Here is a 24362-nt window from a genome sequence, read left to right on the forward strand (position 1 = left end):
TTCTAGGATTTACACAAAAACTACCTTGCTTTGCAATGCAATCTCACTATGACACTTTCTCCATATATGTAATGGAAATAAATACTATACGACTCCTACTTTTTCTCTTTGGGATATTGTCCAAATAATTTCAGTAAAAGATCTCTATTTTGACATCAATAAAAAAGAGGAAATGTATATCCATTTAAGAATATTTTGAAACCACATACTACTAATTATATATTAATATTACATAATGTATACTAATTAAGAATAAAAGAACTTTTGTTTTTTTACTGAAATAAGGTGGGAAAAACAATGAAAGAACTAATAAGCTGATATTTCTGGAGGAAGCTCGTAAGTGGAATTAGGTCATTTGCTGGTTTCCATGGTACCACATGTATAAAGTATTTTTTTTGTTTTATTGGATGCACCATTCATACTCAGAAGTTTTAAAATATAACACAGAAAACTTACGGTTCCAGAAGAAAAACACTGTTAGTTCAATAATATTATAGGTAGTACATTTTCTCTGACACCCAAATGCTCTATATTCACATTTGATTTTAAAGCTCTTTTCTTGTAAACATAGCTATAGTGTTTTTTCTTTGTTTAAAATACAAGTTATCATTCAACATTTATGAATGTCTATTATGGCAAAATTTTAGCAATAAAATGATAACAATATATTAAATCCCAAAATATATAAAATAAATGTGATTTGTTGCTCAGTCATGTCTGATTCTTTGTGACACCATGGACTGTAGCCTGGCAGGCTCCTCTGTGCACAGGATTCTCCAGGCAAAGATTGGAGTGGGTTGTCATTTCCTAGTGGAGAAGGCAATGGCACCCCACTCCAGTATTCTTGCCTTGAACAGTATGAAAAGGCAAAATGATAGGATACCGAAAGAGGAACTCCATATTTTAGTTAATGTGAATAATGTTATTGACACTATCAATATGGAGTAAACAAATATCTCTTTAAGATGCCACTTTCAATTCCTCGGGGTATATACCAGGAAGTGAAATTGGTGGATCACATAGTAACTCTATTTTTAAATTTTTGAGTTTTCCACAGCAGCACTACTATTTTGCATTGCCACCAATAGTTCACAGGGGTTCTGATTACTCCAGATCTTCACCAACATTTGTTATTTTCTGCTTTGTTTTGTCTCATGATATTAGCCCTTTTAATGGGTGCAAGGTGGTGGGTGGATATGCTTTTGAACATTTCTTCCTAAGTTGGCTTAAAGCTCAACATTCAGAAAATGAAGATCATGGCATCCGGTCCCATCACTTCGTGGGAAATAGATGGGGAAACAGTGGAAACAGTGTCAGACTTTATTTTTCTGGGCTCCAAAATCACTACAGATGGTGACTGCAGCCATGAAATTAAAAGACGCTTACTCCTTGGAAGGAAAGTTATGACCAACCTAGATAGCATATTCAAAAGCAGAGACATTACTTTGCCAACAAAGGTTCGTCTAGTCAAGGCTATGGTTTTTCCTGTGGTCATGTATGGATGTGAGAGTTGGACTGTGAAGAAGGCAGAGCACCGAAGAATTGATGCTTTTGAAGTGTGGTGTTGGAGAAGACTCTTGAGAGTCCCTTGGACTGCAAGGAGATCCACCCAGTCCATTCTGAAGGAGATCAGCCCTGGGATTTCATTGGAAAGAATGATGCTAAAGCTGAAACTCCAGTACTTTGGCCACCTCATGAGAAGAGTTGACTCATTGGAAAAGACTCTGATGCTGGGAGGGATTAGGGGCAAGAGGAGAAGGGGATGACAGAGGATGAGACGGCTGGATGGCATCACTGACTCGATGGACGTGAGTCTCAGTGAACTCCGGGAGTTGGTGATGGACAGGGAGGCCTGGTGTGCTGCAATTCATGGGGTCACAAAGAGTTGGACACAACTGAGCAACTGATCTGATCTGATAGTATTGTCTCTCTATAGATTCCATGAAACATTCTACCTTGGGTCATTAGTCCTCTCCATTTTGCACTTGGTCTGCATTATGAGTACTGTCTGGGTAACAACATCTGAATCATCAGTGATGATCAAAATGTTCCATAACATATGCTACTCAATGCCATAGTCACTAGCCATATGTAATCACTAAACATGAGAATTGTGGTTAATGAGATGGAAAAAACAAAAGCCTAATCTAATATAATTTATTTTAATTTAATTTAAATCAACCTGTGACTAGTGGTGATTATATCAGATAATGCATTTCTAGATCCTACTTCTTTCTGAACTCAAACCTCACATGTCCCAGTGCCTCCTTTGAATGCCTTATAGCATCCAAAATTCCACATATCCAACATCAAACTCATTATCACTTTTTTCAGGCCAGTGCACAATTTAGTTAGTTCAATAACACTAACTTTGTCCAAGATAGAGCTATTCAAATGATCCTTTACTATTCATTCTGCTTCATGTTTCATATCTAGTAAATCACGTATCCTGTCATTTAGTCTTAGAAATCACTTTCAAATCTACCTTCTGTTTTCTAAAATACATAACATCATTTCTCACATATTACTAACAACAACCAGCTCTTTAAAGAACTCTTGGTGGAAATTCATTGATATTAAAATAAAATTGGAATTCTTAAATTCCTCAAACATCAATTCTCTGGTGAATTCTTCAAATCTCTTGTGCTGTGCCTAGTCACTCAGTCATGTCTGACTCTTTGCAGTCTCATGGACTGTAGCCTGTGAGGCTCCTCTGTCCTTAAGGATTCTCCAAGCAAGAACACTGGAGTGGGTTGCCATACCCTCCCCTCCAGGTGATCTTCCCAACCCAGGAATCAAATTCAGGTCTCCTGCATTGCAGGCAGATTCTTTCCTGTCTGAGCCACCAGGGAAGCCTGAATCTCTTAGTCAGAGGTAAAATCTCTTGAGGTAAAAGTGCCACCCTCTCCTCTCCCATTCTTTGTCCATATTACTATCATATTGTTTAGTAATTACATTGAAATATTTTGCTTACATTGGACCCACTCAGGTATGTAAATTGTTGTGCATTTTAAGTGGTTTTGTTTCACCCTTGGCTTATAATAGGCTACAATTAATAGAATGTTTAGATAACTAATAGCGATTTATGAGCTAAATGTTAAAGATTTAGAAATATAATGAGAAAATCCCTAAGTGTAGAAGGAGAAATAAGCCTATTTCAAAACATAAATCAATGGTGATTTTTATTCATTTATTAAAAGATTAAGCAGCTAAGATTTATATTGGCATTTCATTTATGTTTAGTCTTTGGAAGAATTAGTTTGGCTTCTATGATAAGTTGAAAAAACAAATGTTATTTTTAAGGTAATTATAGAGGATAAGAAAAACATCTTCAACATTGATGTAAGATGTTGCCTGTAGGCAGTTTTATACTGTACCACTTAACTATCATTGAAGCCATGATAAATTATATATTTTGGCATAAATAGTGAGGCCCATTAATTATTTTCTTAGGTTTTATTCTTTAAAACAAAAAGAAAAATTCCAAGATAAATTTAAACTTTGTAAAACATTTCTTTTTTTAAAAAAGCACTACAGGATACATTGGAAAACTAGGATTCAACTCACAGCTCACATCCCATGCATAAGTGCCATTTATTTATTTATAATTTGTTTCAATTCAAAAAAGCACCAATGATAAATTGTTAACTTTTTAATACTTAGAAATTATAATTTAATTTGACATAAATTATATTTGTGAAAAGAAAGATCTAGAATGCAGTTCTTAATTTGGAAAAAATAACAGACTGTATTACATGAACACTTATATAAGATATATGTATTTATTGTATTTATTTAATTATATAACATTAAATACATGGTTTATTGACTATGCCAAAGCCTTTGACTGTGTGGATCACAATAAACTGTGGAAAATTCTGAAAGAGATGGGAATACCAGACTACCTGACCTGCCTCTTGAGAAACCTATATGTAGGTCAGGAAGCAAGTTAGAACTGGACATGGAACAACAGACTGGTTCCAAATAGGAAAAGGAGTACATCAAGGCTGTATATTGTCACCCTGCTTACTTAACTTCTATACAGAGTACATCATGAGAAATACTGGGCTGGAAGAAGTACAAGCTGGAATCAAGATTGCCAGGAGAAATATCAAAAACCTCAGATATGCAGATGACACCACCCTTATAGCAGAAAGTGAAGAGGAACTAAAAAGCCTCTTGATGAAAGTGAAAGTGGAGAGTGAAAAAGTTGGCTTAAAGCTCAACATTCAGAAGATGAAGATCATGGCATCTGGTCCCATCACTTCATGAGAAATAGATGGGGAAACAGTGGAAACAGTGTCAGACTTTATCTTTTTGGGCTCCAAAATCACTGCAGATGGTGACTGCAGCCATGAAATTAAAAGACGCTTACTCCTTGGAAGGAAAGTTATGACCAACCTAGATAGCATATTCAAAAGCAGAGACATTACTTTGCCAACAAAGGTCCGTCTAGTCAAACTATGGTTTTACCAATGGTCATGTATGGATGTGAGAGTTGGACTGTGAAGAAAACTGAGCGCCGAAGAATTGATGCTTTTGAACTGTGGTGTTGGAGAAGACTCTTGAGAGTCCCTTGGACTGCAAGGAGATCCAACCAGTCCATTCTAAAGGAGATCAGCCCTGGGATTTCTTTGGAAGGAATAATGCTGAAGCTGAAACTCCAGTACTTTGGCCACCTCATGAGAAGAGTTGACTCATTGGAAAAGACTCTGATGCTAGGAGGGATTTGGGGCAGGAGGAGAAGGGGAAGACAGAGGATGGCATCACTGACTCGATGGATGTGAGTCTGAGTGAACTCTGGGAGTTGGTGATGACAGGGAGGCCTGGCGCGCTGCTATTCATGGGGTCACAAAGAGTCGAACACGACTGAGCGACCGAACTGAACTGAACTGAAATACATGGTTGTGTTATAGTGTTGTGTATCAAGTTAAAACTTTTGCTGGGAGAATAAGGACTAGTATCTTCAATATTTCCATTACTTCTGATTTTTTGAAATTGGAAATGGCAACCCACTCCAGTGTTCTTTCATGGAAAATCCCAGGGACAGGGGAGCCTGGTGGGCTGCTGTCTATGGGGTGGCACAGAGTCAGACATGACTGAAGCAATTTAGCAGTGATATAACATCAGTAATAGCTGTGCTTTATCATTTTATAAAGTGTTCCTTATATTTCATATTATTTTCATAATTGGCAGTAACAGAATTGATACCCATCTATATCTTTTTTGTTAAAAATCCAGTGCTATTATAATAATACACTACTATGTGAAATAGCAGAGAAGGCAATGGCACCCACTCCAGTTCTCTTGCCTGGAAAATACCATGATGGAGGAGCCTGGTGGGTTACAGTCCATGGGGTCGCAAAGAGTCGGACACGACTGAGCGACTTCACTTTCACTTTTCCCTTTCATGCATTGGAGAAGGAAATGGCAACCCACTCCAGTGTTCTTGCCTGGAGAATCCCAGGGACGGGGGAGCCTGGTGGGCTGCCGTCTACGGGGTCGCACAGAGTCAGACACGACTGCAACTTAGCAGCAGCAGCAGCATGTGAAATAGGAGTATACCAAACATGTGATATACTCAGATAATACCACTATTATCCCCACTAAAACAAAATATTCTAAAGACCTCAACCTTTCACAAATGAAATTTTATACTCCATTTGTACACATTAACTAATTAATATATTCTCAGCATTTAATTAATTTAGTTATATGTTTCCATGTCTAATTTATTGTTTATTTTCATATTTAAAGGAAAAGCTAAATGCAAAAAATGCAGGTAAGGTACTACTTAGAAGACATTAATACTATTATTTTTTAATGCCAATAATTATACTCAATTATATATGTATTGCATTTCCAGAGAAAGGTACACAACATCTTTTCAATTTCACAGAATCCTAGTGAGGAAATCATTATGAGTATACTTCTTTTTGATGTAGACAATAAAGTTCTACTAAACAACATAACAAATTGGGAAGCAAGGCAGAATTAAAATCTATATTTCCTAGTTTTGCACTCTAGTCAATCCCTCTATATTTGTACCTTCATTTTGTTGTTGATCAAAGAAAATATGATTTTTAAAAAGTATCTATTAAATGCTTGTTTTATGACTCTACAAGTTCTTCTAATAGTGAGATAAGACTGAACTTCCAAAGCACAATTCTTCCCTTGGCCTAGGTCTACAACACTGGTGGTTACCGCAGGTAATTGTGACTGAGGAAACAGTATCAACATTAAGTAAATATGTGTGGTCCTTAAAAAGTGTCACAGAATACCTGATTCTGCACTTTAGGTTTCAATTTTTCATCGACAGAATTCTTTTCATCATCCATCTAATGGGTTAAACATTAGTGTGCACAAGAAGTACATTTAAAAATAACTGTAGAACATGTACCATATATGTGTATAAATTTGTGTCTTCACTCAAATAGTCTCTTATTCTCTGTTTCAAACTGAGTACTGATCTCATATTTATATGCTCAGGCCATGCTCTATGCTCCCCTACTCCCTTTCTCACCCAGTCATTCTTGCTTCCTAACATTCTCTCAGGAGATGAAGGATGGCTAAGATCTCACATGACAATAGTCAATGTGTGTTTTTACATCTAAAATCTAAACCTTAGAATTTCCTATCACTGGGGATTTCACATGTTAGATGTGAAATCATCTCATTATATATCTGATATCAATATGGTCTCAAATTTCCCTTTCTATAAAAGTTTATGAATTTCCTGATCCAGAGAAAAGCAGAAAAAATGGAGAAAATATTATTGTTTCATTGCCCTAAAAATCCTCTAATGCTTTACTTAAAAATAAGTAAATAAACTTAGGCTCTACGTAACCATATGATGATGATGATGATGATGATGATGATGATGAAAGTCGCTCAGTCATGTCCGACTCTTTGCGACCTCATGGACTATATAGTCCATGGAATTCTCCAGGTCAGAATACTGGAGTGGGTAGCCCTTCTCTTCTCCAGTGGATCTTCCCAACCCAGGGATCGAACCCAGGTCTCCCACATTGCAGGTGGATTCTTTACCAGATGAGCCACAAGTGAAGCCCAAGTACCCATAACATTTGAACAAATATACACATACATATAAACACACACACACCCTCACCCAAATACATATAGATATAAATATTTACATAGATATATATAGATAACAGATATGTATTTTTCTTTCTCTCTTTGCATATCAGGAATACAATTAAGATTTTAAATGCTAAGGACTTATTATTTGGGGGCCCCTTCTATTTTATTGTATCCAAGTAACAATGATGATCGGAGGATGGATATATTCAAAACTAAGCCAAGGAAATAGATTAGACTGGAAAGGAAAGAATCATAAATGTAGTTAAATTTAGAAATCTTGATCTTAGGAGAATTTTACATAAACTGTGGTCAAAATTTTACTTATTTTAAAAGTTCAGAAAAAAATAAATGTACAAATCTCTTAAATGCCAGAGTACCTAGAATTTTAGTTTTAATATTCTGAATTCATTCTATTGCCAATCACTGAGTTCAGTTATTATACCACAATTCCTCTTTCTAAAGCATAGAAAGAGCCATGTAAAATTTCACTAAGAAGATGTAAAAAAGACTCAGTATTTTATCTAAGCATATATAAATATGGATTGTTTTAAGAGTACTGAAATATCAATATTCTGTTCAAACTCTATCCCCCAAAGGCAGGCTATAATTGGTTAAATCAATAGTTGGTAAATGTAAAAATTCACATGATGTCATATGTTCTCGGAACATTAAACTAATTTGCTCTACACTGTAGAATTTAATTTTCTTCATTCTATAAACTCAAAGTCAAGTATTTATCATAAACATAGATATAAGCATCATAGAAATAAATCAATTAATATAAATGCAGTCTAACTTTTTCTTTAAGAAAACGGGTCATTTTTTTCTGCAGTGAAGTACAATGAACCATGCAACTTAAATATTGGAACAAATCTTTGAAGATACAGAAATTCAAAGACTCATTTTGTATTGTCCTTAATCTGAGGTAAAGGAAGTATACTTGAGAATATACCACAAGTCTATTTTCAAATTAAGAATTTTATTAAGAATCTATTTTGGTAGTATATATAAAATGGGATACTACTCAACCATACACAAAGAAAAAAATTTTGCTATTTGCATCAACATGGCTGGACTTGGACAACATTGTACTAAGTGAGATATGTCAGACAGGAAAAGATGAACACTTTATATCATTTATATGTGGAATTGAAAAAAATACACCAAGCTAGTGAATTCAAAAAAGAAGTAGACTCACAGATAGAGAACAAACTCGTGATTACCAGTGGGGAGAGGGAACTGGGAAGAGAGATAAAGGGGCAGGGAAGTACAAGATACAAACTCTAATGTATAAAATAAGCTACAAGGATGTGTTGTATAGGACAAGGAATATAACCCATATTTTATAACAACTATAAATGGAGTAAAATCTTTAAAATTTTGAATTACTATTGTATACTTGTAACTTACATGATACTGCATCAACTATACTTCAATTAAAAAAATAATTGATTTTTTAATATAATCATCAGCTATTAGTCTGTTTGATCTTGATAGAATTGCTTATTATCCTTACTCCATAGTAAAATAGGAGGTATTTAAAATCCTCTCTAGTACACTCTAAAAACAAATACATATATAGATTTCTCACTTGAGTGGCTATTTTTCTTTCCTCCATTTACTAACTGAAAGAACAAAACCTCAACTTTTTCATGAACACATTCCTCTCTTACCTTGGTAATGGTCTCATGAAGATTGAAAAATGGATCCATTTCTTCAATTTTTGTTGCATGTTTAGGAAAAAGAGCCTCAGAGAGAAAACTTGGACCCTGTGGAAAACCAGAAAATTAGCATTTTAAACTCTTCATTGATTTTGTTTTTCAAGTGCTTACTGGATATTCTTTAAAGCTATAAAAAGACTCTAAATTGCGTCGAGGTTTCTGTTGATTGTTGGGTTTCATTCTACTGATCTAATTAATCATGAGATGTTCATAAACTAAAATAAGTAGATTCTATAACTTGACATTATATGTATTTATGGCAGGGTGTTTTCTTTGTCAGAAAAGATCATTATTTGCATTTCAAAAAATGGGGGTGACAAATGGCAAAGTTATTACAGAGTAAGATACATTGGCTGCAAAACCATATCTGAAACCCTTTTCAGATATGATTTTGCAATGTAATTCTTTAAGCAAGCAATAATTTCTATGCTTAAAGGCTGGTAGAATGGAATGCTTTTGAATAAAACTAAGTCTTGGCAACAAGGTACATAATATTATAAATATTGTAAAACTTCAAAACTATAGTAAGATATATTTTAGATAGAATGAACTCATGAGGTTATGTGCTGCTGATAACATAAAAGATATTGTATGAGACACTAAGAGTTAAGATGGTTGAAATAAATCAAGATATTGTAATTAATAATTTTGTACTTGCAGGTATAGAAAAAATTCAGATTACAAGAAGTCATGGGGTGCTGATAATTCATTATGGTCTAAATATTTATTGCCCTCCTCCAATTCATATGCTGAAATACTGATCTCCAAAGTAACAGTATTAGGAAGTGGGGCCTTAAGGATGTGATTAGATGATGAGGGTTCTGTTCTCATTGGGATTAGTGTCCTTATAAAAGAGACCTCACAGAGCTCCTTAGTCCCTTATATGAGATAAAACAAGAATTCTGTCACCTGGCAGAGGGCCTTTACCTGACCATCAGTTCAGTTCAGTTCAGTTGCTCATTTGTGTCTGACTCTTTGCGACCCCATGGTCTTCAGCACACCAGGACTTCCTGTACATCAACAACTCCCGGAATTTACTCAAACTCATGTCCATTGAGTAGGTGATGCCATCCAACCATTTCATCCTCTGTCATCCCCTTCCACCTTCAATCATTCCCAGCATCAGGGTCTTTTCCAATGAGTCAGCTCTTCACATCAGGTAAACAAAGAATTGGAGTTTCAGCTTCAACATCAGTCCTTCCAATGAACATTCAGGACTGATCTCCTTTAGAATGGACTGGTTGGATTTCCTTGCAGTCCAAGGGACTCTCAAGAGTCTTCTCCAACACCACACTTCAAAAGCATAAATTCTTTGGCACTCACTCCAACTCTCACATCCATACATGACCACTGGAAAAACCATAGCCTTGACTAGACAGACCTTTGTTGGCAAAGTAATGTCTCTGCTTTTGAATATGCCATCTAGGTTGGTCATAACTTTCCTTCCAAGGAGTAAGCATCTTTTAATTTCATGGCTGCAGTCACCATCTGCAGTGATTTTGGAGCCCAAAAAGATAAAGTCTGCCACTGTTTCCACTGTTTCCCCTGTTTCCCCATCTATTTGCTATGAAGTGATGGGACCAGATGCCATGATCTTTGTTTTCTGAATGTTGAGCTTTAAGTCAACTTTTTCACTCTCCTCTTTCACTTTCATCAAGAGGCTCTTTAGTTCCTCTTCACTTTCTGCCATAAGGGTGGTGTCATCTGTATATCTTACGTTATTGATATTTCTCCCAGCAATCTTGATTCCAGCTTGTGCTTCATCCAGCCCAGCGTTTCTCACAATGTACTCTGCATATATGTTAAATAAGCATGATGAGTATATACAGCCTTGATGCTTTCCCTATTTGGAACCAGTCTGTTTTTCCATGTCCAGTTCTGTTACTTCCTGATCTGCATACAGATTTTTCAAGATGCAGATCAGGTGGTCTGGTATTCCCATCTCTTTAAGAATTTTCCAGTTTGTGGTGATCCACACATTCAAAGTCTTTGGCATAGTCAATGAAGCAGAAATAGATGTTTTTCTGGAACTCCCTTGCTTTTTTGTTGATCCAACAGATGTTGGCAACTTGATCTCTGGTTTCTCTGCATTTTCTAAAACCAGGTTGAAAATCTGAATGTTCACAGTTCACATATTGTTGAAGCCTGTCTTGGAGAATTTTGAGTATTACTTTATTAGCGTGTGAGATGAGTGCAATTTTGTGATAGTCTGAGCATTCTTTGGCATTGCCTTTCTTAGGGATTGGAATGAAAACTGGCCTTTTCCAGTCCTGTGACCACTACTGAGCTTTCCAAATTTGCTGGCATATTGAGTGCAGCACTTTCACAGCATCATCTTTCAGGATTTGAAATAGCTCAACTGGAATTCCATCACTTCCACTAGTTTTGTTCATAATGATGCTACCTCACCATGCTGGCACTCTAATCTTGAACTTCCAGCCTCCAGAACTTGAGAAATAAATTTCTGTTGTTTATAAGCCACTCAATCTCTGATAGTTTGTTATAGCAGCTGAAATGGACTAGGACACTACCTCAAACAATGCTCTCGTAGTATTAAGCTTGTAAATATACTATGAAATTATTATTATCTACATATAACTTTTATTTGAAAACCTTAAGTAACTAGAGTTATTTGTCTAGAAAAAATATGTCTTGGTATAGGATATAAGTAATTATGGAGATGATAGAAAAAAGCAAGATGGTAGATAGGTAAGTTTTTCTAATTTTATCATGGGAATGAGATTAAATCTAGTCAACAATGACCACAAAGGGTAACACATTTTATTTGAATTCTTTTAGAACTATTTATTAGATGAATCCAGCAGTAGAACAAATTACTTTGGAATCCATCAATGGTGGGAAAGAAAGTTAGGATGATATAGCTGATAGACTCAGAATCCATATAGATGAGAAATGAAACGAACATAATTATAAGTCTCTATACGTTAAATAATTCTGTGATCAAGCATATTCTTCACTCTTTATTTTGACCAATACTATGATTTTTTTTTAAGTTATTTAGTTGTTTGCTCTAGCATATGTGCATTTTTGGATAAGACCACAAATCAATCAAAGAACTTACCTATCAAGACTTATAGCTTATTTATCAAAACTTGTTTATGTTCCTCTCCTCATTTTGCTTACCATTCTAAAACTAATTTTAGAAACTGCCCAGTTCCAACCAGCATTCCACTTTTTAAGACCTGCCATAAAACCACACAACTAAGGCTTAAAATAAATCATAAATGCCCTCTCCTAATTTCTCCCCATTCTAAGAGATGACTAAGATTCTCTGTTATGGGTTGAATAACTCATATGGTGAAGTCCTAGCCTTTAGTACCTCAGAACATGGTCTGATTGGGAAATAAGTCACTGCATATATAATTAAGTTAGAATGAGGTCATATTGGAGTAAAGTGGGTCCCTACCACAATATGATTAGTGTCATTATATAAAAAAGGAAATTTAGAGACAAATTTTTACACAGAGAGTAAGCCATGTGAACATGAAGGCAGAGATTGGAGCAATGTGTCTGCCAGCCAAAGGAGTACAAAGAGTGCCCCAAAACCACCAGAAGCTAGGCAAGAGGCTTGGAACCGATTCTCTGTCACGGACCTCAGAAGAAACCAACACTGATAACACCTTGAACTGTCAAGACAACATATTTCTGTTGTTTAAGTCACTCAATCTCTAATGCTCTATTATTCAGGCCTAGGAAACCAATACACTCAGTCAAGGTGGTATTCTTCTTTACTGCAATAAGTATAATACATTTAACTTTGTCTATCAATTGGGTTTTGTTTTGGTATTTTGGGCAGTCAATATAGAATCAGGTTAAAATTCTGATTTGCCATAGTTCTGTGGCATCTTAATCTCTAAAGGATTAGTTACAGCAGTTAAGAAACTTTGGAGATTTACATACTTCACAGAGATGTTGTGAACAGTCAAAGCCTGCTAATAGGACACTCTGTTAAAGGCACTGATGATGTTCCTAAAAACAATACATATCATAATAATAATGATGAGAGTGTTAATGTTGTGGTAGTGATTATGGTAGGATGCTGAGCTAAAGGAAATCCAAAGACTCTATTTATGATCCTCAGAGAAAGTGTACAATTTGCATGGATATATCTTTGAATTGATTTTAGTGAAAGTGTGACATAGACAATTTGTGACATTCATTGTCATTTAATAATTTAACTTGAAGTCCTTAAAAGTTTGCCACAAGAGTAGTTGTAAATAAACTTCTTGAATTAATTTTATCTTATTAGTATATCTAAGACTTTATAAATAGTGCAAAATTAAAATACCAGCAAGCCTCAAACTGAAAGATCCCATAAGAATATAAATTGGGAATTATAATTAATGAAGTTTTATTGAACTTTCAATTATTCAAAAGCAGAACATTTTGATTTAAATCATCCATATGTGTCTTATTCTCTAATATAAACCCCTTCTCTATCTTGTTCCTTCACCTGCCTCTTACATATGATTCATATCATTTTTTCTTTCTAGTGCATTTTTTAAATCATTAAAAAAATATGCTCCTAACACTTACTATAGGAGAAGGCAATGGCACCCCACTCCAGTACCCTTGCCTGGAAAATCCCATGGACCGAGGAGCCTGGTGGGCTGCAGTCCATGGGGTCGCTAAGGGTCAGACATGACTGAGCGACTTCACTTTGACTTTTCACTTTCATGCATTGGAGAAGGAAATGGCAACCCACTCCAGTGTTCTTGCCTGGAGAATCCCAGGGACGGTGGAGCCTGGTGGGCTGCCGTCTATGGGGTCGCACAGAGTAGGACATGATTGAAGCGACTTAGAAGCAGCAGCAGGAGCAGCAGCAGCAACACTTACTATATGTCAAGTGCTACACTAAATACAGAATATAGTGCTTAACCTCATGGAGTTTAATTTAATGGGATTTGAGTCCATAACAGATCAAAAATCACTGTCTTTGAAAATATTAAGACACTACCATTATTTTTCATGTATATATGAATATAATAATCATCATTTATGAACAAGTTTTTGCATATCCTGACATAAAAAAGTAATGAAAAGATTTTTTTAAAAAGGGATATATTCACTGTGAAAGTTTTTCACTGCTATTACATTAACTATGAGTGATGGCTGTTTGATAATAGCTCCCATCTGTTGATGAAGGGAGGGAAGTAAAACACCCTTAACCATTTAGAGAGCACTTCTATTTAGAAAAATTCACTGATAGACAGAAATGAAGGAGTAAACCAAGATATGCAAAACTTAATTGTGTAGGTATGCCACGTGGAGATCATAGTAAAAATATTACATAAAAAGGGATAGTGATAAGAAAAATCTATCCAGGATCTCATTTGAAATTCAGTTTTTCTCCCTAGTCTCTAACTTACATGTCCTTTCTGTAACACTTAGCAATATTTAACATACTTTCCTTCTTTCAACTCTTTTGCCCAAAGTCCATGATTTGACTCTGCTAGTTCTCTATGTATAATTTTCTACTTATAACTGGATCCTCTTTTAATTTTTGAGCTTTTAATGTTTCTAGGTGGACTGTACAGTCTTCTATTTTCACAGACTACCTAGGTGGTTTGGTCTACTTTTCTGGCTTCAACAACCAATCTCAGGTTGACAGTTCCTAAAGCTTTAGCTAAATTCTTGTTTTTAGTTCACCATTTTTTCTGCAAGATTTTTCAGACACATCAACTCATAGTCCAAATCATGAGCATATGTTCCTCCACTGTCACCTTCATTTCTTATCTTGGATAATACCATAATACCCACATTTTGCCCAAATGTGAAATTTTATACTATACCTGACTCCAATTTGTTTCACCCTTAGTACCTCAGAACTACACTAGCCAATTTCCTTCTAATCCATATGTTTAGACAATTCTCTATAAGTTCTTATTTGTTGCCATAATACAGTTACTTATTACTTTTACCCAAACTATGGTCCTTACTGTCTGTAGATGCAAGTCCAAATTCATTAGTATATTTCACAAACAAGCCCCAACATATCTTCTTTCATCTTTAAACACGTCTTTCTTTCCCATAAGCTCATTTGGATGATTTCCATATAGCTACTGGTTAAGTCACAGCAGTCGATTTATCAAACCTTAAATCTATCCTTACCTTCACTATCTCTGTCCCTTTATGCCATTTCTTCTGCCTGGAAAGATTTTTCTTTCTTTTTCTTTATTTGTTTATCATGCTTCTTTCTATAATTGTTTTTCTCAACCCTTGAAAACCCATCAGAATTCATATTTTTCTTGTCATCTTTTCCTATCATTTTGTATGTGATTTTTACTTATCATGTATTATATCTTTGTTATATTTCTGTTTTTATCACTATGACATGAGCCTTTTAAGACTAGAGTTTTTTTCTTATTAAAATAGTCTAAAACTGCCAGGCAAACTTGAGTAATTAATCTCTCGGAATTTTCCTCTACAAACTTGAAATGTAAATATATTTGCCCTCCTAACCCCAGAAAGTTCAGGTCAGGATCAAGCAAAATAATAAATCATATAAATACTCAGTAAGGAGAAAAGGGCTACACTAATACTGGATGATTTTTTATTTTTATCACACTTGCCAGGAATTGCTTTTCTATATAACCAAGAGTCAGGATTTTGAAATTTAAATTACTAAAATTTTGTATTTGAATGCTAAATAACATCACAGACTCAATGGACATGAATTTGAGCAAACTCTGGGAGAGAGTGAAGGACAAAGGAGCCTGGTATACTGCAGTCCATGGGGTTGCAAAGAATCGGACATGACTTAGTGACAACATACATATATTCCCTCCTTGTTGAGCCTCCCTCCCATGGCCCCATCCCAGCTCTCTAGGCCATTACAGAGTACTGAGCTGACCTCCCTCTGTTATACAGCAGATTCCCACCAGTTATCTATTTTACACATGGTAGTATATGTCAATGTTACTTTCTTAACTCATCCCCGACCCTGCTTCTCCAGCGGTGTCCACAAGTTTATTCTCCTCGTCTCTGTCTCTATTTCTGCCATGCAAATAGGTTCAGCAGTACCACTGAGATTTTTCCTGGCATTAAACAAGATGCACAGCCCATGTCTGAAACATAGTGCAACAAAAGAGCCATTGATATTCTTGTGACTAGATATTCTCGTGACTAGATATTCTCGTGACTAGACTTCCCTTTCTTGTTTTCTTCCTTTTATGAAGATAGTGAAGGACAAAGGAGCCTGGTATACTGTAGTCCATGGGGTCATGAGTTGGACATGAATTAATGACTGAACAACAACAGCAAAACAACAAAAACGTGAAACTTCGCTTTTAAAGTCTACAGTGGCTAAAGTTTGAAAACCATTTCTGTAGGTGATAAGAAATCCTTAGAGGGTTTTGTAGAGAGTAAGTGATATTTTCAAGTGTGTATTCAGGATAGGGACACACTGATACATATGTGGGGGATAAATTTAAAAGAGAAATTGTGGAAACAGGAAGTACAGACAGAAGGCTATTGCTGTAATAAAGTGAGAAAGAGTAAGAGGTTAAGCAAGGACAGTGGAAAGAGAAATAGAGAGGAGTAGATATGTTTGATAAGTGTTTGAGATAAAATTGGTAATACTTTTCAGTTAATTGGATTAGAAATCTTAAAAAGGAGTCAAGATTGCAAGTATTTCTAGATTTGATAAAATGAGTGATAAACATTGGCAGTGATATGTTCATGGATATCCATATGACACCCCCCTTATGGCAGAAAGTGAAGAGGAACTAAAAAACCTCTTGATGAAAGTGAAAGAGGAGAGTAAAAGTTGGCTTAAAGCTCAACATTCAGAAAACTAAGACCATGGCATCTGGTCCCATCACTTCATGGGAAATAGATGGGGAAACAGTATCAGACTTTATTTTTGGGGGCTCCAAAATCACTGCAGATGGTGACGGCAGCCATGAAATTAAAAGACGCTTACTTCTTGGAAGAAAAGTTATGACCAACCTAGATAGCATATTGAAAAGCAGAGACATTACTTTGCCAACAAGGTCTGTTTAGTCAAGGCTATGGTTTTTCCAGTGGTCATGTATGGATGTGAGAGTTGGACTGTGAAGAGAGCTGAGCGCTGAAGAGTTGATGCTTTTGAACTGTGGTGTTGGAGAAGACTCTTGAGAGTCCCTTGGACTGCAAGGAGATCCAACCAGTCCATTCTAAAGGAGATTAGCCCTGGGATTTCTTTGGAAGGAATGATGCTAAATCTGAAACTCCAGTACTTTGGCCACCTCATGCGAAGAGTTGACTCATTGGAAAAGACCCTGATGCTGGGAAGGATTGGGGGCAGGAAGAGAAGGGGATGACAGAGGATGAGATGGCTGGATAGCATTACTGACTCAAATGGACATGAATTTGAGTGAACTCCGGGAGATGGTGATGGACAGGGAGGTCTGGCGTGCTGTGATTCATGGAGTCGAAAAGAGTTGGACACGAATTAGCAACTGAACTGACTGACTGATCCTAAAAATATTTTAATCTAAGAAATACTGATTATATGTTATGGGCTCTTTCATCATGTGAGTTTTAGAGATTAAAATGTAGATTTTCAGTACATTTATTCAGTTTTTCTGTTTGAGTACCTTGTGTGAGAACTGAAATCTCACTTTGGTCAACTGACTCTTAAACATGCACTTATATTTAAAACACTATATCAGATCAGACAATTCTACTATTTCAATAATATACAGTCTAAGAAGCTTAGTAGGCACATTCACTACTTCAAAACAATAATTAAACTACTTATGTGAAACACTTTTCTGCAGAAGTAATACCTACACAGCAAAATGTCAAGATAATACAGATTTCCAGATTGGTAGGAAGCTTACCAGAATTTTCAATATATATGCTAAATACTGCTTAGCAGAAGGTCAGAATACCCTCGGCATTTGAATATAATCTGGTCATGAAAGAGGACTTCTAATTTAAGCCAGAGTTTCTAAACATTTTAAAACCAAGTACCACTTAAAAATAATTATTAAATATTTTGACTGTTTCAAAGATTCTGGCATGCCTTCTCTGTGTGGGTCAAGTATTAAGGAGAGATGTGGAGAAGTTACACTACCCTTGAGAATCACTGGTAAGCAAAAGATACATGCATATACATAGATTTTTACTCAAAGTGAAAAAAAAACTATAGATAGTTACACTATAAAATATAGGAAGTTAGGTCAATCCTTGAGTTCTATAATAGACATTGAAAAAAATGTTTCATGTATTATGAATAATCCTAGTAGCTGCTGCTGCTGCTGCTAAGTCGCTTCAGTCGTGTCCAACTCTGCGACCCCATAGATGGCAGCCCACCAGGCTCCGCTATCCCTGGGATTCTCCAGGCAAGAACACTGGAGTGGGTTGCCATTTCCTTCTCCAATGCATGAAAGTGAAAAGTCAAAGTGAAGTCCCTCAGTCGTGTCCGACTCTTAGCGACCCCATGGACTGCAGCCTACCAGGCTACTCCGCCCATGTGATTTTCCAGGCAAGAGTACTGGAGTGGGGTGCCATTGCCTTCTCCGAATCCTAGTAGAGGACACAGCAAATATTTCAGCTAGGGCTTCCCAGGTGGAGCTGGTGGTAAAGAATCTGCCTGCCAATGCAGGAGAGGCAAGAGATGTGGGGTCTGGAAGATCACCTGGAGGAGGAAATGGCACCTATTCCACTAGCTCAGTCAGTAAAGAATCCGCCTACAATGCAGGAGACCTGGGTTCAATCCCTGGGTAAGATCCCCTGGAGAAGGAAATGGCAACCCACTTCGTATTCTTGCCTGGAGAACTCCATGTACAGAGGAGACCAACAGGCTATAGTCCATGGAGTCACAAGAGTAGGACACGACTTAGCGACTAAATCACCACCACCCATATTCCTTGCCTGGAAAATTCCATGTACAGAGAAGCCTGGTGGGCTACACTCCATGAAGCCATGAAGAACTAGACATGACTGAGTGACTGAGCACAGCACAGCACAGTTCTCATAAAATTCCTATCAAGTAGATACTATCATTATTCCACTTAATAGATGAAGAAAAATCTCTTATCCAAGGAGTAAAGCTGAGAAATGAACCCAGGAAATATCTGTTCTCTTATCTTTTCTCTTATAGGCAGTATCAAATATGCTGCCTGTAAAATATAATATAGTATTGACTTATATGGTTTTGAGAGCCTTTACAGATAAGAAGAAATGAAATCCATGTTCATCTTGTATACATTTCACAAATGAATAAAATATACATATGTGTGTATCGTAATTTAAATCTTTCCATGCCCTGAACTTCTCTTATCCTGTAAATTCATCTCTTAAGTAATTTTCAATTTATATACTATTCTGTCATATTTTAATTTTTAGATAGGATATGTGAAACTAAAACTTTCCTAAATATTTTGGATCCTTATACTAAGTTAGACACTAAAAATGTTGTCTCCATTTTTGCATGAAGTTTAAATAACCTCAGAGTAAAAGAGGCAATATCATAACCTCAAGTAATTGAATGTTTAGCTGAGCACTCTGTTCTTTTCAGCTTGCAGATATAGATGGTTCTCTTAAACATCATTTGCACTTGTAGGTGATTATAAATTTCATAGTCACTTAGCTGGGGTCCTGGAGCAAGTTCCAGGAGGAGCTGCTATGGATGAAGGAAAGGCACACACAGGACTCAGAACAGCAACTATTTATCAACTCTTCTAACATTTATTTCAGATCTAACTGGTTCAGCTCTACTTGTGCAAACTGATTACATCTAGGGGTAGGCTACAGCAGCCAATGGCACTGTAACACAATTAGCATTCTGGGTATCACTGAGAATTTAAGACGAACAAAAACTGAATTGCAAGATAGAAAAAGAAAAACTGATATTTGCAGATCTTGGAGGAAAAGACGTTTTCGCAATAGTGAAGAATCCAAACTTTAATATGGTCTTTAGTAAAATCTGGTCTCCCTGGTAAGGTCTTGAGTCAATTTAACAACATAATTTCTTGGAGGTCAGAGCCTGTTAGCCTCCTGAAAAGTTTTCTGTTGAACAGTCAGTCAGTGCTTTTCTCAGGGCTGTTACTTAATGCACTGTGAAAGAAATGAGGGATTTAAAGGTCTTAGAGTTAAGGGCAAAAGAATCTAAACATCAGGTTAAGAAGAAACAAATACATTATTCAAATCCTGGGAGAGATACTGTAGTCCTTCAAAGTCCCTTTGCTAGAAACAGGAAAAGATTACCTTTATAGTCATGACCTCATGTTCCATAATCTGGGTGAAAACACCTGGGGAAATTAAACCTGGAACATTAGCCTATCTGAAATTTTGCCATTCATTCTATTTCTCTTATTATTAGTTTAAAATCTTTCCGTGTGTGTGTCAAATACTAAGCCCAATGTAGGTTAAATAGTGGAGAGACCAGAGAGGCTCAATTCAGGAAATGATTAGCTATTTAAAGCTCTCCCAATCTGCCTCCCTACTTCCCCTTCTTCTAGCCCACATCTTTGGTCTTTCATTTAACATATGAATGACTACATATTAATACAGTCAGATAACCCTGGGCAAATTGTGTATTTCTATTCCTGTTACTAGTTACTAAAGGCTTAATGAAAGTCTGTATTTCCCTATGTATCCCAGGGAGCACAGGTAGATTTAATTTCAAGGACTGAAAATGATTTTTGGAATATCTTTAGTTTGAGGCAATGTTTCTCTTTAGCTAAACATATTCATTTTAATCATTCAACTCATTTATTCATGTGGAAATCAATAAAGACATCAGATTAATTCTGTTAATTCACTAAAGCAAAAATCCCATTTAATTGAATAAATAAATGTTAAAGTAAAGAGCTACTATTTTAGCCCTAGTGGATTAAACATGTATGCTACATTTGTCTCTTAATAAAAGTCTCTGAAGATGATTCTAAGCTTGAATTCAAAATATATCCAACCTTCAACACAAAACAGACCTTTTCCTTTGTGATTAAAGTATAGAGAAAGAAAATATGCTTTTGGTTGATTTCTGATAACATCTTTTCTTAATTTTCATTTGAGAATAATCAGTTATCTTGATTCCCTTCCCTCCTTCATCCTCATTCAAAGACAGTGAAATTAAAAACACATTGATGTTCTCCTTTTCAAAAAATGGATCACTTCTGATTCAGATTCTATTGAATATTAAAATTCCAGACTTAAGACTAATTGCTTCCTTTCTTATTATTTTGGACCCAACTTTCAGCTGCCCTCAGGTCGCTCGATGGTAATTAATTGATTTATGAATCAACTGAAGAGGAATTCAGATTGCAAAAAAAGAGAGAGAGGGAGAGAAACTGGTTTTCTTTACATTTATGACCAGCATTTTTTAAATGACACAATTCTAAGTGTTTATATCCATAATTAAGCATAGTTCACATTTGTAAGTTATTTTTGGAGAAGTTGAATGTTCAAATTTAATTTTTATTTTAGATTATTTATTATTTGCCTTGGGGTAAGAGTTTTAATCAAAGTACACACACACTAATTATTAAGTTATTCCACTGTGATTTGATAGATAACTGATGTGAAGGGCTGCAGTAATTCTCACCAACCTCTCAATACAGGCAGAGTGGTAAACTAGGCTACATAGGAATTTTGAACATAGGTTTGAATTTTGACTCTGTTACTTACTATGGTGACTTTGAACAGGCACTTTAGTTCTTTGGCACTGCTTCTTATGAGTATTTAGGAATTAATATAATGCACACAGAATGATGACACCACTCTTATAGCAGAAAGTGAAGAAGAACTAAAGAGCCTCTTGATGAAAGTGAAAGCGGAGAGTGAAAAAGTTGGTTTAAAGCTCGACATTCAGAAAACTAAGATCATGGCATCCGGTCTCATCATTTCACGGCAAACAGATGGGGAAACAGTGGAAATAGTGGCTGACTTTATTTTTCTAGGTTTCAAAATCACTGCAGATGGTGATTGCAGCCATGAAATTAAAAGATGCTTACTTCTTGGAAGGAAAGTTATGATCAACCTAGACAGCATATTAAAAAGCAGAGACATCACTTTGCCAACAAAGGTCTGTCTAGTCAAGGCTATGGTTTTTCTGGTAGTCATGTATGGACGTGAGAGTTGGACTATAAAGAAAGCTGAGCACTGAAGAATTGATGCTCTTGAACTGTGGTGTTGGAGAAGACTCTTGAGAGTCCCTTGGACTGCAAGGAGGTTCAACCAGTCCATCCTAAAGGAGATCAGTTCTGGGTGTTCATTGGAAGGACAGATGTTGAAGCTGAAACTTCAGTGCTGGCCACAGGACTGGAAAAGGTCAGTTTTCATTCCAATCCCAAAGAAAGGAATGCCAAAGAATGCTCAAATTATCACACAATTGCAATCATCTCACACACTAGCAAAGTAATGCTCAAAATTCTCCAATTCTTCAACAGTACGTGAACTGTGAACTTCCAGTTATTGAAGCCTGATTTAGAAAAGGCAGAGGAACCAGAGATCAAATTGCCAACATCCGCTGGATCATCAAAAAAGCTATAGTTTCAGAAAAATATCTACTTTTGTTTTATTGACTATGCCAAAGACTTTAACTGTGTAGATCACCACAAACTGTGGAAATTCTTAAAGAGATGGGGACCAGACCACCCAACTTGTCTTCTGAGAAATCTCTATGCAGGTCAAGAAGCAACAGTTAGAACTGGACATGGAACAACAGACTGGTTCCAAACAGGGAAAGGTGTACGTCAAGGTTGTATATTGTCAGCCTGCGTATTTAGCATATATGCAGAGTATATCATGAGAAACACTGGGCTGGATGAAGCACAAGCTGGAATAAAGATTGCTGGGAGAAATATCAATAACCTCATATATGAAGATGACACCACCCTTAGGTTAGAAAGCAAAGAGGAACTAAAGAGCCTCTTGATAAAAGCTCAACATTCAGAAAAGTAAGATCATGGCATCCAGTCCCATCACTTCATGGCAAGTAGATGGGGAAACAATGGAAATAGTGAGAGAGTTTATTTTTTTGATCTCCAAAATCAGTGCCAATGGTGAGTGCAGCCATGACATTAAAAGACACTTGCTCCTTGGGAGAAAATCTATGACAAACCTAGAGAGCATATTAAAAAGCAGAGACTATACTTTTCCAACAAAAGTCCGTCTAGTGAAAGCTATGGTTTTTCCAGAGTAGTCATATATGGATGTGAGAGTTGGATTATAAAGAAAGCTGAGCACCAAAGAATTGATGCTTTTGAACTGTGGTGTTGGAGAAGACTCTTGAGAGTCCCTTGGACTACAAGGAGATCCAACCAGTCAATCCTACAGGAAATCATTCCTGAATATTCTGCTGAAGCTGAAACTCTAATACTTTGGCCACCTGATGTGAAGAACTGACTCATTTGAAAAGACTCTTGTGTTGGGAAGGATTTAAAGTGGGAGGAGAAGGGGATGACAGAGGATGAGATGGTTGGATGCCATCACTGACGCAATGGACATGAGTTTGAGTAGGCTCCCAGAGTTGGTGATGGACTGGCAAGCCTGGTGCGCTGCAGTCCATGGGGTCGCATTGAGTCTGACACATCTGTGCGACTGAACTGAACTGATTAATAGCATACTTTAACACATATATTAATAATAATTATATATTACTATTCAGGAGATTCCCTGGTGGCTCAGATGGTAGAGAATACACCTGAAATGTGGGAGATCCAGATTCAGTCTCTGGGTCAGGAATATCCCCTGGAGAAGGAAACAGCAACCCACTCCAATATTCCTGCCTGGAGAATTCAATGGACAGAGGAGCCTGGTGGGCGATAGTCTATAGGATCACAAAGAGTCAGACACGACTGATCAACTACCACTCTCACTTTCATTCACTATTCAGCATTATTAACCTAGATATTACAATAAGCAAAAGTCTTAGAATGGTAGCTGAAAGATAGCAGCTGCTAAATAAATTCTGGTAATTATTATTATATTAATGTTTCCTATTAAACTCTGTATCTCCATTGCTTAGTATGACTTTACATACACTAACACATGTTTATTTGAGCTTAATATCTTTTTATCTTTATTAGAATCTAAATGACCAAATATTTCATACAAAAGGGAAAATTTGGAGTTTTTAAATCCTCAAAAATGTCCAGACTATTTTGGAGGATTTTTATACACCATTTGAGAATTAAAAATTCAAGTTAGCAAATACTACTACTTGATTCTAAGACAGGTAGCTAGAAGACAAAGGCTATCATAGTTACCCCTGTGGCTGTGGACATATACCATACATATTTTCATGGTTTCTTCCCTCATTGTAACAGTTTAACAAATGTTTATTGGGTTACATTCATGCACTAAGAATAAAAGATAGTCATTAATACTGAGAAGCAAACAAGAGAAGAGACAAGAAGGTGGTAAGAGAAGAGGAAAAGTTCAACATTTACATAACCTCCTGCTCTTTCTGCCTCTGTAACTCAGCTTGCTCCTTGCAAAGTCTAGATCATGTAGGTCTCAGAAAGTGGGGACTCAGGAGCTTATCTCACTCACCCTTGTCCTGTTCTTTGCAATCGCCCTGCT

At 36.3% G+C, this 24362-nt stretch overlaps 1 protein-coding gene across 9 annotated transcripts in view; it reads right to left on the bottom strand.

The window, feature by feature from the left end:
• The window catches only part of NAALADL2 (N-acetylated alpha-linked acidic dipeptidase like 2), a 1605389-nt gene that overhangs the window by 224139 nt on the left and 1356888 nt on the right, over positions 1-24362 (bottom strand). For all 9 annotated transcript variants that reach the window (XM_070373006.1, XM_070373026.1, XM_070373016.1 and 6 more), the window contains one exon: positions 8778-8873. In XM_070373006.1, coding sequence (XP_070229107.1) covers positions 8778-8873 — 96 coding nt within the window. The remainder of the gene's footprint in view (positions 1-8777; positions 8874-24362) is intronic.

Source organism: Bos mutus, chromosome 1 (genome assembly GCF_027580195.1).
Source record: "Bos mutus isolate GX-2022 chromosome 1, NWIPB_WYAK_1.1, whole genome shotgun sequence".
In the NCBI taxonomy this organism is placed as follows: domain Eukaryota; kingdom Metazoa; phylum Chordata; class Mammalia; order Artiodactyla; family Bovidae; genus Bos; species Bos mutus.